Raw genomic sequence first — 15,868 nt, forward strand, 5'->3', positions numbered from 1 at the left:
ACACTTCCGAACACGTGCACATGACCTCAGTATTGGTGCACAAGACAAAACTCACTCCAGTCATGGACAGAAAATCTTAGAGGGAACACTGATAGAGTCTACAACAAAATTGGGATTTGAACCTAGAACCACAGTCGGGTGACTAAACCACAAGACCAACTTTCATTTCTATAATTAAGCTTGCACAGGATGCTTTTAAACTGCCACTGTTTTTTTACTTTTTTATCTGACCAACAAATAATTTTGGATACTCCAGTATTTTGACCATCCCAAAAAATGTGAGCATTATAAATTGTTTCCTGAGCCAACAAAAAGTGTTGTCATATTATTATCTTGTCTACTTATAATCTTCCTTTACTGAAAATACCTCATCATGCATGAATTTTGAGTACACGCTTGAAAACCTGTGCTCACAAAACCAGCTTTATGATTTGTCAGAAAACAAGAACATGAAATTCCTCCACATCCTGGCCTACTGCTAGAGTGATAGGGAACATAAGAACATTAGGGGAAGGTCAGAGAAGCCAAGACGAGAGCACAGGAATGGGATAATAAAGTCATAGAGCAGAGATGGGAATAAAATCCAGCTCTGTTGTTTCCCAGCCTCACACTCCATCCATTGGACCATATTTCTTCTCAACGTGTTCCAGCAAAGAGGTCACAAAGGTGAGATGGAGAAAGGTCAGTTCTTGGTTGCTTATGTAACCCTTCTACCAGGTAGAGCCAGTGGCAGCCAGGGCCAGGTTCAATATCTAGGGACTCCTCTCCATCCATCCAACACAGAACTGGCTCAAGCCTTCCACCCAGTAACCTGGGAAATTCACACAACACCCCTGGGTGCCTCTGGGAGGCAATGCTTCCCCACTGGCAAGCACAGAGTCTGAGTGTAGAAGAGAAACATTTAATAAAGGGGAAGGAAGTAACTTGGCATTAATTTGGGAAAACACCACAAAAAGAGTTATAAACATAAACCATGAGTAAAAGCGCCTTTCCTCCCCCCCAATAGGTTGGGAGATGTCCTTTTCCTCTCAGGTTCTTAAGTCCAGCAACCTAAATGTCCCCTTCTCATGCCCAACCCTTCTCTGCACCCCACTCAGTTACTGCTGTTGGTCAGGGCAGACCCCGAGTTCAGAAGTGCATCCGCAGAGTTCACCTCCCATCCTAAGTGGGGGGAGGTAAAGAAACATCTTACTCTGCTGATCGCTTGCCATTCGCCTGCTCACTTATCTCCATCACTGCCCTGCTGGCCATTTGCCTCACCTCTTTGCTGCCGCCCTGCTGGCCACTCATCACATCTCTCCACCACTGACCTGCTGGCTCTCAGTCACCATCTGCTGCCATCCATTTCTAGACTGTGACTCCTGTCCATCGGTCTCAAATGATTTAAGCTCCCAGTGATTTCAACTCTTAGGGAGCAGGATAGAAGAAACACAACTCCAGCACAATTATCATAAGAATGTGGCAGGGGCAGAGAACTAGTCAAACCAATTCAGGCAGGAGAAGCCATATAGTCTCCAAACCAGAATAACCTTCCCTCACCCCTTCCCTCTCATAGAGCTCTGAAACAGGAGCCCCCGCATTTACAAAATTCTTTCCACAGACTGTGAGCCCTTTCATTTGGAACAATTTAGCACAGTCCTACTTTTTTTGTATTCCCACAAATTTACAAACATTGGTAACCATATTTTAGCAGTCCTTGTATTTAATACAAACAAAGCAGGTTTGGGTCACAATGAGCAAATGCCACTCCATCTGCAGACTATTTAACAAATCTAAGCAAAGCAGGAGCAAACTGTATTTACATAGACACACCCAGGGTTTCTCTCCCATTCTGGCTAGCTGTAAGGGAAGCATTCCTTCAAATCCTGCTTATGTCCATGTAGTTTTTGCCTGGTGCTAGCCATCAATGCACAGAGTGTTCATTTTCTAAATAAAATGTTGCAAGAGGAATATGTAATCATTCTTTCTGGTCCATTCATGGATTCTTTCTAATTCATTCAATTTTTTTTTAATTTTCATATTTATAGGGCATCACGTAACAAGTCTGAAAAGAAGAGACGTGACCAATTCAACATTCTCATCAAAGAGCTCAGCTCCATGCTTCCAGGCAACAGCCGTAAAATGGACAAAACTACAGTGCTTGAAAAAGTCATTGGCTTTCTGCAGAAACACAATGGTAAAAATTGCTTCATCTATGCATAAATTATACAATACCCTTGTTACCCCAGTAACAGTTAAAATGGCTCAAGTAGTTAAAAATAACATAAGATTTTTTCCATGTCATAGTTTATAATGAGAAAATTTAAAGGCACCATGCAACCCAAATCAGCCTCCTTAGCTGCTAGCTCTGCAGTATAATGCCTGTTCAGACCTGATGGGCTTGCTCAAGACTGCCTTTCTTGGTCACAATGTTCCTTTTGGTTGTTGAGCTCAAGTGAATAAAGTCCTCTAACACTGCTGTGTCCGACTGACTTTCAGGCAGCAGGGAAGAAATGCAAAGGGCAGCAGGGCTCTGAAATGGGTCTGTGAGATAAGCAGAGGAGGGACTTGTTTTCTGAACAAAAAAGTGATCAAGACGAAGAGAGGAAGCTCCCTTCCCCTGACGCCAATGGGTTTCTGACAGGAGGGGGACAATATTCTGTTCAGCTTCTCAAAAAGTAGAGGTAGGGAGCCAGTGCATTCCCCAATGGGACATTGTGAAAGGGGGCTGTGGCTTCTGCACACTGAGGACCCTGAGTGTGAAAAGAGAATCTGCTTCTGAAGATAGGGCCTGGGGGATATGACAAGGTTACTCGTGCACCTCTGCACATCGATGGTGTAAAGCTGGTGGGTGTGGAGTGGGGTTGTCTTCCCTGGATAAGCCAACGTAACCCAGTATCTGTAGCTATATGGGTCTTGTCTAACCTAGGTCTCTATTTCTAGTGCATCTTTTAACAGATGAAAATCCACTAGGAATTCTTTAAAAAAAAAAAATTGGAGAAAGTAAATGCTCAACGTTGCAAATTTAAATAATTTTCTATACAGAAAATACCTTTAAAAAGATGACATGGCGTACTTTCTGGCTTTAAAGTATTGATCAATATTAGTCTGGCACTTAGATTGATGTATCATCACATCAATCAACCTGAAAGGGTGTTCAGCACTTATTTGTTTATAGTGTAGTACCATGGGAAATTCTGATCTTAATAGCCAAATTTGTAAAATTGGTTTAATAAAATTCTATTCACAAGTATTTTCTTGCATAAATCTGGTGGACTCCTGCCCAGTTTTCACAAGCAAATACCAGTCTTGCATTTGCATAATGCAGGTGCAATTTTAGTTTGGTTTTGAGACCACTTGCAAATTTGGCATAGGAAAGTACAATAAAGACAGCTGATGAATAGTGATGAAGGCCAGAAATGTATTTTAAAATACATCTGAAGAGTGAATGTTTATTCTCATAAAAAAGTGTCAGTGTTACCATTATATTTCAGTACTGATCTCAAACCCTTGTTGTTCCATTTTTTGGAGGGGAGGGCTCTCTGAGCAAAAGCTATAAATGTGCTGAATTGTTCCACTCTTCTGTGATGTGAGCAAACCTTAAGGCACAGATCACCTCTTGCTGAAGGAATCCTGAGATTAGGATGGAATACTGCAAATTTTGCCTTGCAGAATTTTCCCCAGAATGCCATATCAGAGGTGTGAGGTTTTTCCCCTGCCTCCCACCCCATGAAATGTGCAGATGCATCACCCTCAGAAATCATAGATCCACTGAGAGACCTTTGGGAAATGATCTGGAGATCATAAACATTCACTTTGAAGGCTCCAACTTCCTGGCAGAGAGGCAATGGCTCTCAACCTTTCCAGATTACTGTACTCCTTCCAGAAGTCTGATTTGTCTTGCACATCTCAAGTTTCAACTCACTTAAAAACCACTTGTTTACAAAATCAGACATAGAAATACAAAAGTGTCACAGCATGCTATTACTGGAAAATTGCTTACTCTCTCTTTTTTACCATGTAATTATACAGTAAATCAACTGGAATGTAAATATTGTACTTACATTTCAAAGTATAGTATACAGAACAGTATAAACAAGTGATTGTACAAAATTTTAGTGTGTGTACTGACTGTGCCAGTGCTTTTTATGTAGCCTGTTGTAAAACTAGGCAGCTATCTAGGGGTATGTCTACACTACCCCGCTAGTTCGAACTAGCGGGGTAATGTATGCATACCGAACTTGCTAATGAAGCCCGGGATTTGAATTTCCCGGGCTTCATTAGCATAAAGCCGGCGCCGCCATTTTTAAAAGCCGGCTAGTGCGAACCCCGTGCCGCGCGGCTACACGCGGCACGGGCTAGGTAGTTCGAACTACGTAGCCATTGGAACGAGGAGTACAGATAGTTCGGAATGGCTACGTTGTTCGAACTATCTAGCCCGTGCCGCGTGTAGCCGCGCAGCACGGGGTTCGCACTAGCCGGCTTTTAAAAATGACGGCGCCGGCTTTATGCTAATGAAGCCCGGGAAATTCAAATCCCGGGCTTCATTAGCAAGTTCGGTATGCATACATTACCCCGCTAGTTCGAACTAGCGGGGTAGTGTAGACATACCCTAGATGAGTTGATGTACCCCCTGGAAGACTTCTGTGTACCCCAAGGGATACATGTAACTCTGTTTAGAGCCACTGCAATAGGGGGAGATTTGCACACAGAGGCTATGTCTAGACTACATCCCTTTTTCGTAAAAGGGATGTAGATTAGACGTATCGCAATTGCTAATGAAGCGGGGATTTAAATCTCCCCTGCTTCGTTAGCATAAAAATGGCTGCCGCTTTTTTTCCGCACGGAGCTTTGTCGGAAAAAAGTGCCAGTCTAGACGCTGAACTTGCGGAAAATAAAGCCTTTTCCGAAAGATCCCTTATCCCTTATTTCATAGAGGGATAAGGGATCTTTCGGAAAAGGTTTTATTTTCCACAAGATGAGGAACATCAACTCATCTAGATAGCTGCCTGTCATCTATGACAGCATCCCTGTAACCCTCATTCCACAAGGTTTAAGGGATTTGTCAGAATAGTGCCTTATTTTGAAATTTGGTGCCACAGAGCCAAATTTCAAAATAAGCTCTTTCAATTTAGACTCAGAATAAACTACGCATTTTGCATAGAAGGGTGATGTTTAGATGCACCCTTAGTCCTTGGACAATTTTTCCATCTGCTCAGAGTTGAAAGATATGGGTGTAATGAAAAAGCAGATAAAAACTACCTGCATGGCGGCACCAACATAATAAAGTTGCAAATGTCAAAATAATAGAGGAAAGAATTATAGTTAATCTATTATTACAGTGATGGTTTTCTTTTAATGAAATATTGCTATACACAAGATGATTTCATGCAAGAGGGCATGACTTGTACATCTGAAAGTTTCATTTATATCTTTTACATAGGGTTGCCAGGTGTCCGGTTTTGAACCGGATACTCCAGTATTTGAGCTTTCTGTTCGGGAAACAAATTTAAAAAATATAAATGAGAAAAATAAATGTCCGGTATTTTCTAAATAAGATGTAATGTAGACTGTGATGTAATGTCAAGTGTGTCTGGTATTTTTGTTGAAACCATCTGGCAACCCTACTTTTACAGCTTCTTTCATGATTGTATATACCTGTTTAAAATGTGACAACATTTCTTTTTAGCTGCCAAAGGCAGAATAAAGGAAGATGTTAATATGTAACTTAAAAAAAATCAACTAAAGAACAACCGCATAGGAACAGTCACTCAAAAAGGGCATTTTACTTTCTTTTACATGATGGTTCTGTGTTTAATAAACAGCCTGTGATTATATAGAGAGGTTGGACTGGATTGCAACTGGTTTAGTATTCTTAAAAAAAAAAGAAAAGTACTTTTAAGACAAGAATCCATTATTTAAAAATTTAAATCAATAGTAGGTATGCAACATACTACAAAACAAACAATACAGATTTTAAATGTTTCTGTATCTCCACTGTATGTACTTTTATTTGTTGTATTCAGTGATATTTTCTCTTACATTCAGCATTCTAAACCAAGAATTAAATTATAACTCAAAAGCAGATCAATTTTCAGATTTCCTGCTCAATAAACAGCCTCTTTCTATTAATCCAAGGAAGCCTGCCAAAATTCAAATCATTCTTCCAGAAATTGATTTTTCAAATACACTATTTTCTCCATGCTAGTGTCTCTATTGTAAAATATTCTGCATTTTGGAGAGTACATAATGAAGAGATGTCTGGAGCTGATCCTTTTTTCCCAGCCATCTGCTGAACATTCTGGGCCTGTGAAACCGCTGCATTATGGTATTATGACAAGCCCAGCAATGCTGAAAAAGTTTATTTAGTAGGAAACAGACTGCTGCCATTCCACTAATAAAAGCACTAACCTATGCCTGTGTGTGTGCTTTGATTTATTTCCATGAGACTCTTCACACAGACACTGTTACTGGTTTACTGTCTTTTCTGTATTCAGCCATTTTTGTTTTTGTGGTTAGTCTCTTGGAACAGAGAGTATGTGATGTTAAGTGCCCTATAAATCTTGATAGATTAGATTAAACTGAATAGAATAGTGAGGCCATATTTACCCTCATTTCAACCACAAGAGCTAGGGCTCAGATTAGCGACTTGAAAGATTAACTGGTTAGCTGGCTAACCGGTGGGAGTTGAAGCAGCTCCCAGCCTGGACCTGGCAGGGGGCTGGCTGCTCCAGCTCAGTGGGGCCTGCTGCAGACAGAAGCATTCTAGCCTGGCCAGAGCATCCCCTGTCTGTGGTGGGCCCAGGTGTGTCACAGGCAAGGGCTCTCAAGACATTTGGAGCAGCCACTGCCTGCAGTGGGGGGGAGGCCACTCCAGACTGGCTGCAGCAAGTGAGAGGGCCGCTCCAGCCTAGTATGGCTGGAGCAGCCCCCCTTCTGCACTCCTTTAATTGGTTAACCAGTTAGCCATCATGTTTAACCAGTTAATCAATTAAATGGGATTTTACATCCCTCACTCAGATGTACTTTTATTAGAACTGGGTTAATACTGAACAGTGTACTAGGCAAATATGTTTAAAAAATTGAGAAAAGAATAAAATAATTTATCTGACAAATACTTTCTTTCATTACTTACCAACCAAGGTCAATAATGCACCAATACTAATTGGAAATGTTATCTGAAATAAATTTATTCCACACATATGATTCAGTCAGCTCTAATTTGGGTTCAGTCTTAACTACAGAGCCATGATTTATAATTATGATACTCTTGCACTCCGAGGGAGAGCTTCCAAGGGGCGAATGCCCTCGGAATGCTTATCAGACACTGCTTCCATGTGGCAGAATGGAATGCCACCGTCAAAGTACCAAACAGGTTCTGAGTCAGAATTTTATTTTAAAGGATAGAGGATTGGGTTTTGTGAGTGAAGCTCTAGTTTGCTCCTGCATCCTCTGGCTGCACTACCCTTTTGAGATGGCTGGAGAGGCTGTGAGGGGAAAAGGATGCGCTATCACAAGAGATGTTTTAAACTGTACATTCCACCTGTGCACCAAGCAACTGGGGGAGCAAATATGGTGGCTTAAACACTACAGCTGTGTCTACATTGGCACCCTTTTCCGTAAAAGGGATGCTAATGAGACACTTCGGAATTGCAAATGCCGCGGGGGATTTAAATATCCCCCGCGGCATTTGCATGAACATGGCTGCCGCTTTTTTCCGGCTCAGGGTTTTGCCAGAGAAAAGCGCCAGTCTAGACGGGATCTTGCGGAAAATAAACCCTTTTCTGGAAGATCCCTTATTCCTACTTTATTCGTCTAGACTGGTGCTTTTCTCCGGCAAAACCCCGAGCCGGAAAAAAGCGGCAGTCATGTTCATGCAAATGCCGTGGGGGATATTTAAATCCCCCGCGGCATTTGCAATTCCAAAGTGTCTCATTAGCATCCCTTCTACGGAAAAGGGTGCCAATGTAGACACAGCCTACCTGTATTCCAGCTTCCTCAAGGACACTTTTCACTGCCCCTATTTGGCATTATGGCTATAGGCCAAAGTCTAGCCCTTTGTCCATTCCTGTCCTAAGGCAGAAACTTCATAAACTGTAATTACACATTTGATATACAGTAATTCTCACAGATTTTAATTTTGCTCAGATCTTATTTATTTATTTACTCAGTATTTACCTAGGTAGCACACTGATTAAAAGCAATGGCTATTTGTGAACTCTCATTGCAGACAGTAGGGTTTGGCCAAATAAAAACTGAGTAAAGACCTCAGGACATGGCCCAATAAGGAGATTATCCATATTCACACACTGCATGTATGTCCCAAGCTTGAAAATCTCTATTCAAATCATACAAAAGATTTATATGCCTTAGCAGCAGTTTGTATGTGGTTTTTCAAAATATACTTTTCTTTGGAATTTTTATGACATTTTAATGTTGTTATTTGTTTAGAAGTCTCAGCACAGACAGACATTTGTGAAATTCACCAAGACTGGAAGCCTTCGTTTCTCAGCAATGAAGAGTTCACCCAGCTGATGTTGGAGGTAAAACTGCATATAATATTTCAGTGGATGTGCACATTGTTCTAAGAGCAACAATACCTTTGTGATCCCAAAAAGAGAGAAACTTTAGATTCTATTGTACTTTACCATAAAGCAGAGCAGTCATTAAAAAAGAAACAATTGGAAACTAATGTGTGTTCTAGTCCAGGTGTGGACACTGCAATAACTGAAACACAGGTTGAACCTCTCTAGTCCAGCACTCTCTTGGCTGGCAACATACATGGTCCAGCATGATTTTAGTTAGCCAGATGTCCACTTATCATGGGTGTGGCCAAGTTTCCCGCAACCCCATAAAGTTTGTTTACAGCCACCAGTCCTGTGCTGTTAGTTAGCTCTAATTTATCCCTAAATGTGGTCCCTATCAGAGGGGGAGCCAGGAGTGCCATTTGGCCCAGACCTCAGGAAATAAAGGAACCTCAAATTTTGACATTTTTTTACTCGCTCATTTCCATTTACAGTAGAGTCCCGATTATCCGACCTAAACGGAACCGACAGGTGGTCGGATGACCAAATATGTCGGATGATAGGGACTCTACTGTAGCCTGGCCCCATCCCTGCCTGGCCCTGGCCCCTTCCCTCCCTGCAGTTCCTGGGTGCCCGGTCCTGCTTGCTGCCCTGTCACTCTCCTGGAGTCGCTGATGCCAGTCCTACCGGCATTGCTTCGTCCCCGGGAGCTGCAGGCATCACTGGCTCAAGGGCGCGGGCAGGGAGAACGGCCCTGCTTGCTGCCCCGTTGCTCTCCTGGAGCCACTGATGCCTGCAGCTCCTGCGGACAAAGCAGCGCTGGCAGGAGTGACATCTGTGGCTCCAGGGCGCGGGGCGGGAGAATGGCCCCGCTCGCTGCCCCGTTGCTCTCTTGGAGCTTTGTCCCTGGGAGCTGCAGGCATCTGCGGCTCCAGGAGAGCGATGGGGCAGTGAGCAGGGCCATTCTCCCGGCCCGCACTTTATCCGACCCTGCAGCTCCCGGGGAGAAAGTGGCACCGGCAGCAGCGGCATCAGCGGCTCCAGGAGAGTGACAGGGCAGCAAGCGGGGCCATTCTCCTGCCCTGCACCTTAGAGCCACTGATGCTGCTCCTGTCAGCACCGCTTTGTCCCCAGGAGCTGCAGGGTCGGATAAAGTGGAGTGTCTGATTACCAAAGGATGAATAATCCGGACTCCACTGTATTATACACCTTGCAGTTATAACAGAGACAATAAAAAGAAGATATATATATATCTGCAAAAATTGATTTAAATCATTGTGGACATCGAGCCTTCACCAATTTTTCAGTCACATCTGAGTTTTCATCTGTGTGACTGGAGACTGGAGTAGCTTCTGTGATTAGTGATTCTGAGGGCTTGACGAATGGCGGCGAAAGCCGCTCTCCAGCCCCGCACTGCGCATGCACAAGACCCACATTGCGCATACACACGCCGCAAATGAACGGGGCGCCCAGCTGAAATCTACTTGCCACGAGCGAGTAGATTCAATACTTTGTCGAGCCCTGGTGATTCTACATTATGAAATGCTGTTTACAGTCTTTGCATCGGTTAGAGGTTTTGAAAGTTGTAATTAATTCCGTTACTGTAAAGTGATTTTGCTTGGTCTGAGGGTGAATTTAACCTTTACATTAGATGTTTATCTCTGCATAAGAGATTTTCGTATTCCTGTTTTTTCTTATGTGTTTCCATTTACAATAACCATATCAGGCTCAGTGGGAAGGAGCAATGTGATAAGCTACCTCTTCATCCAGTTTTAGAGTCACCTTTAAAGGATTTTTTTATTATAATAAAATTTAAATTCTAGTTGTTTAATAAATGTTATATCTAATCTGGCAGTTGCCCCATGTTCATATTCATAATATTGCACCAGTTATTAGAGGATTTAATAAAGGGAAGATTTTAGCAGATGAAATTTCAAGACTTTGAAATAAAGCTATAAGGGCTGTAGTAAATAACACTCCCAATCCGTTATTATATAATATTAATTGTGAAGTATATACAATTAAAATTTTGTATAACCAATAGCCTTCAGCGAGTTAATTTATTGTGTGTTACTGTATTTTAAAAGAACCCCTTTATAAAAATTAAGCAAAGATTTTAATGTGATGTAAGGGTATGTCTAGACTGCATCCCTTTGTCGGCAAAGGGATGCAGATTAGGCAGGTCGACATTGCAAACGAGGCAGTGATTTAAATATCCCGTGTCTAATTTGCATAAAAATGGCCACCGTGTTTTGCCAACTCAGCACTTTGTTGGCAAAAAGTGGCAGTCTAGAGGGGGATCTGTTGAGAAAAAAAACGTCCTGCAAGGAGGCTTTCTTTCTCAACAGATCCCCCAGACTGCCACTTTTTGCCGACAAAGTGTTGAATAGGCAAAACGCATTGGCCATTTTTATGCAAATTAGGCGCAGGATGTTTAAATCCCTGCCTCATTTGCAATGTCGACAGAGGGATGCAGTCTAGACATACCCTAAGAGATGGAGAAAGCAACAGAGTGAAGCAGCAGTTAAGAGTTTAAAGCCAATAATATCATTTCTCGTGAAAAGACACCTTAACCATTGGATAGTGACCATACTGACCATGACACTTTCAGTACTCATGACGATGAAAACTTTGTATCCACAAATGACATTTCAATGCCATTGCCTCAAAATGAGGAGGTCATTAATCAAGACACAGAAATGCCAATAGCAGGAATAGATGCAGAATCTATGCTTGATTTAGAGACTGTGCAGGCAGAAAATGAGGACCTCAGAGATGCTATACAGCAAGAGCAAGAACTTATGGCAAGCACAGGACACAGTGTAACAATAGTGGCCTCAGAACCTAATATTGCCGTGGTCCCCAACATGGTGCCCGCGGGCGCCATGGCACCCGCGGGGGCATTTCCATGCGCCCGCCAGGTGCTCAGGGCTGGCCTGGCACCGGGCGCAGGGCGGGGGGAGCGCCGGCCCCGGGCGCGCGGCGCAGGGCGGGGGGAGCGCCGGCTCCGGGCGCACGGCGCTTGGCAGGGGGAGCACCGGCCCCGGGCGCGCGGCGCTGGCCGGGGGAGCGCCGGCCCCGGGCGCGCAGCGCTGGGCGGGGGGAGCGCCTGCCCCGGGCGCGCGGCGCTGGGCGGGGGGAGCGCCTGCCCCGGGCGCGCGGCGCTGGGCGGGGGGAGCGCCGGCCCCGGGCGCGTGGCGCTTGGCAGGGGGAGCGCCGGCCCCGGGCATGCGGATATGGGGGGGGCCGCCCTCGGGGCGCAAGTGTCCCCGCCCCCTGGCGCCCGGCGGGCCAACGGCCATGCCCCCTGGCGCCCGACAACCTTGAAAGGTTGGGGACCACTGTAATATTGGATTTCTTGATAAGAACAATGTTGCTCAAACACAGTCGTTTCTCAAAGTTAGTTGTTTTCAGATTCCAAGTAATATACCGAAAGATGCTAAAGATCATGCTTTTCCCAATCATCTGCTGACAAAAACTCTTCCAAATGGAGAGATCTACACAAGAAGCTGGCTCTTCTGGAGCATGGAAAAGCAGGCTCTGTACTGTGTACCCTGATTCATTTTTAACAATAATACTTCAAATGCATCAGTACTGTCTGATCCATCTGGTTGGAGCATCAGTAGAGGTTGGAAGAATTTGAAAGACTGAATATCTGCACGTGAAACTTCAGTATCACATAAAGATAACTATGTTACATCGAAAACTAGAGCAGTGCTAGCTGACACTTCAATTGAAAACTTACTCCTGAGTGAAATAAACACAGAAACTGATGACTGGGGAAAAAAAACTCCTTGAGCATATATTGAATGCCATTCTTTTTCTTTCTGAACAGGAATTGGCTTTGTTTGGTTCTAATCAATGTATCGGTGACCATACAAACGGAAACTTTCTTGGTATACTTGAGTTTCTTAGCAAGTATGACATACTTTTATCAGGCCATATTAAGCATGTTTGTGAATCACAAGAGAGTAAAAATGCATGCAAGTCCATTGTCTGTCTACCAGAATACAAAACAAGTTTATTGAGCTGTGTGGGACATTTGTGCAAACAACAATTCTTGAAGAGATACAACATGCGAAGTACTTTTTGATTATTATTGATGCAACTCCAGACTGCTGTCATAAGGAACAGATGACCTTGGTTGTTCAATATGTTAAAATTGTAGGAATTTCAAAAGTTTCAATTGAAGAACAATTCATTTTGTTCGATAATTTCATGAAAAAACCTGGAAAAGAAATTGCCACTAGTGTATTAGAAATTCTGGAAGGCTTCAAATTAAATTGGCCAAGCTTATGACAATGGATCAAATATGGCTGGGAAGTACAACAGAGTACAAGCAGTCCTTCTTGAGCAAAATCTAAAATGTATTTTCTCCAGTTGTGGCAACCACACACTAAATCTTGTTAGCGTTGTTTGCATTTAATCATGCAAGGAAGCAATCACAAACTCAGGAACAAATCAGCAATTGGACAACGTCTTCAGTAGCAGTCCTCAAAGGTGGGAAATTCTGAAGTAGCATCTGCCTGTTTCCTTTCATGGCATGTCAATAATAAGATGGTCAGCATGCACTGATGACGTTAAACCAGTTGCACAGCATTTGGCATCTGTGAGAAAGGCTTTAAATGAGCTTGAATCTCTTATTCTTGCAGCACAGGCTCACACTGAGCTTAAGTCAATTCAGACGTATACATCCAAATTTGAATGCATTTTAATGTCATCCATGTGGATGAAGCTACTAAAAATGATCCACGAATCTAATAGAAGCACACAATGCTACATTAGATGTTGAGAGGGATAACACTGAATGATTTCTTAAAGACATTCAAAAGATTCATGATCAATGGGATACAATCCTTTATGAGTCCAAATCAGTAGCACAGAGTATTGACATTTCATCTGAGTTTTCCACCAATCACAGCCTAACATCTCAATCCGATGCAGAAAGGCACTATCGAGTCAATTTTTTTTGTTATCAAATCAAATCTGGTCTTACATGTCGAATTGAGTCACTGCGACAAATTTTGTACCCTTTTTGGATTCCTTTGGGAGTTCAGAGAACTAAGTAATTAAGATCTTTATTCAGCAGCTGAACAGTTTCAACAAAAGTACAATGAAATTTCAAGAGATCTCTATGACGAGATCATCTTCCTGAAATGAATACATTCCACCAACTTTAAATTGGACTGCTAAAAGAACTGCTTCAAAAAATATTCAGTTTTGGCCTGTAGACTGTATTTCCTAATATCACAATTGCATTACATATTTTTGTCAGTGTCCCTGCATCAATGGGTTCAGGTGAATGTCCATTCAACTTGTTAAAACAAGTACTGAATTATCATCATTCTACAATGGGTCCATAGCATTTGAATGGGTTCGCACTGCTTAACCTTAACAGTGATGTTGCATGTAAATTAAGATTTATCTTCATTTATAAACAAGTTTGCACACAACAAAGCCAGAAAAAACATTCCTAAAATGAAGAGCTTTGCTTGCAATAGAAACTCAAAATTAAAGTTTCATTTTTAATATAAATGCTATTGGTATAATGACTTAACTGTTAATAAATAAATGTCTCAAGTGTTCATTTTCTTATATTCTTTTGGTTTTAGTATGACCCTGTGGATGAGAAGTTAGATACATTGGGGGGCTGGATCTGGGATGGGGCATCTAAACTCAAAATTGCCTGGGCCTCTGTCATTCTTTGAGAGGGCCTGCCTAAATGTCTTCTAAGAGCCTAGTAAGCAGTGGAAGTGTTGGTAATGCTGCTAGACAATATTGACCTCCCATGGTTTGGCAAATTCTCTAGTTCAGCACTAGTGAGGTCCCGAGGGTGCTGGGTCAGAGAAGTTCAACCTGTACAACAGTTAATAAAAATCCACAGCTTTAAAAAAATGGTACAGACACATGTTAAATGTAATACATAAAATAAATTCAGTTTATGATTTACATTTTATTGTTACAAATATAAGGAAAGGAAAAACATACCATCTCTCTCCTTTTTGGTATGTGTATTATTGTTATTTTATTTAAGATTTATACTGCATTAGTACCTAAAAGTTATCCACACCAAAACCTTATTGTAGTGGGTGCTATACTGACATACAAAATGATAGCCCCTGTTGATTTGACACCATTAATTCTACCAGTTCAGTCATTTCCAAAGTGCCTATCAAAGACATCTTTAGTGTAAGAGGGAGCACAATCACCTTGCAATTATATTCTATTAATTTACATTTAAATTATACCATAGGAGTTTCTTAAACTAACAGAGATTTTTAGGGAAATGACTCAATGATGTTTGTGTGGGTTTGATATGAAATCCACATGAGCTGCCAAAATTCAATTTTCTATCTTTTAAATAACTACAGCTTTGTTAATTGTCTTTTCTGATGCTAAAAATATAAAGGTTCCCTGGTTTTGGAGTGTTATTTAATAGCATGGTTTTTTGCAGCTTATTGTTTTCTCTGCTGTGGTTTATGAACATTCATATGAAGAAAAAAGTATGAATGGACATGATTCATTACAGGGGTACAGGGAAATGCAAAGTGTCAGCAGGAACAACTGTATCAATGGCAGTGTTAGCCACTAGTCAGGAAGCCACTGCCCTATGCTAGGAGGGAGAACTGTAAATTATCTCTCAGGCTCCACTATGAGGTTACCACTGCCATTTAGTTTTTCATAAGTTTTCTTCTTGTGAAATATTTTATTTCCCTTTCTGTTAATGCTCATGCTTTAAACAGGAAAGTCAGAAATGGTGTCCCTGGCCTCCGTTTGTGAGAAGGTGGGTATGGGCGACAGGGGATGGATCACTTGATGTTTGCCTGTTCTGTTGATTCCCTCTTGGACACCTGGCATTGGCCACAGTTGGAAGACAAAATGCTAGGTTAGATTACCTTTGGTCTGGCCCACTATATCCATTCTTATGTTCTTTGAAGCAAATGGAAATAATTTCCTAATAGTTTTGTTTGATACAATCATTGGTTTGCATCTCTTGTATCTGTCTTAGATTTTTACATAGCACTTCCGAATGTTGAAAGCCAGTTTTTAAGAGAGAGCTCGTTTGCACTTGCCTGATGTGCTTGTAGATTCTCATTTTAGTGCACAGGGATTTACACACCTAACTCCCTTCACACTGAATTAAAAATGTTCCCTTGTGGAGGAAAGAAATGAATGGGCAGATGGTGGCTTTTTTGTTGAGTGCTGGTCCTTGTGGGTATTTGCTGTGGGTTGGAATGCACTCCATGTGCCTGAGACTGGGAGATTTTTCAGTAACAGTGTACACTGTTTGTGCCTGCATCCTCCTGCACCTCATGCTCGAAGCCAATGGTCTCCGACCTTTTTAAGTGTAAGATCACTTTTCC

At 42.2% G+C, this 15,868-nt stretch overlaps 1 protein-coding gene across 2 annotated transcripts in view; it reads left to right on the forward strand.

Annotated features, from left to right (window-relative positions):
• The window catches only part of NPAS2 (neuronal PAS domain protein 2), a 165,121-nt gene that overhangs the window by 79,196 nt on the left and 70,057 nt on the right, over positions 1-15,868 (forward strand). For both annotated transcript variants that reach the window (XM_075917107.1, XM_075917108.1), the window contains exons 3-4: positions 2,028-2,176; positions 8,431-8,522. In XM_075917107.1, the coding sequence (XP_075773222.1) occupies positions 2,028-2,176; positions 8,431-8,522 (241 nt within the window). The remainder of the gene's footprint in view (positions 1-2,027; positions 2,177-8,430; positions 8,523-15,868) is intronic.

The sequence above is a fragment of the Pelodiscus sinensis genome, chromosome 1, assembly GCF_049634645.1.
Source record: "Pelodiscus sinensis isolate JC-2024 chromosome 1, ASM4963464v1, whole genome shotgun sequence".
NCBI lineage: Eukaryota > Metazoa > Chordata > Testudines > Trionychidae > Pelodiscus > Pelodiscus sinensis.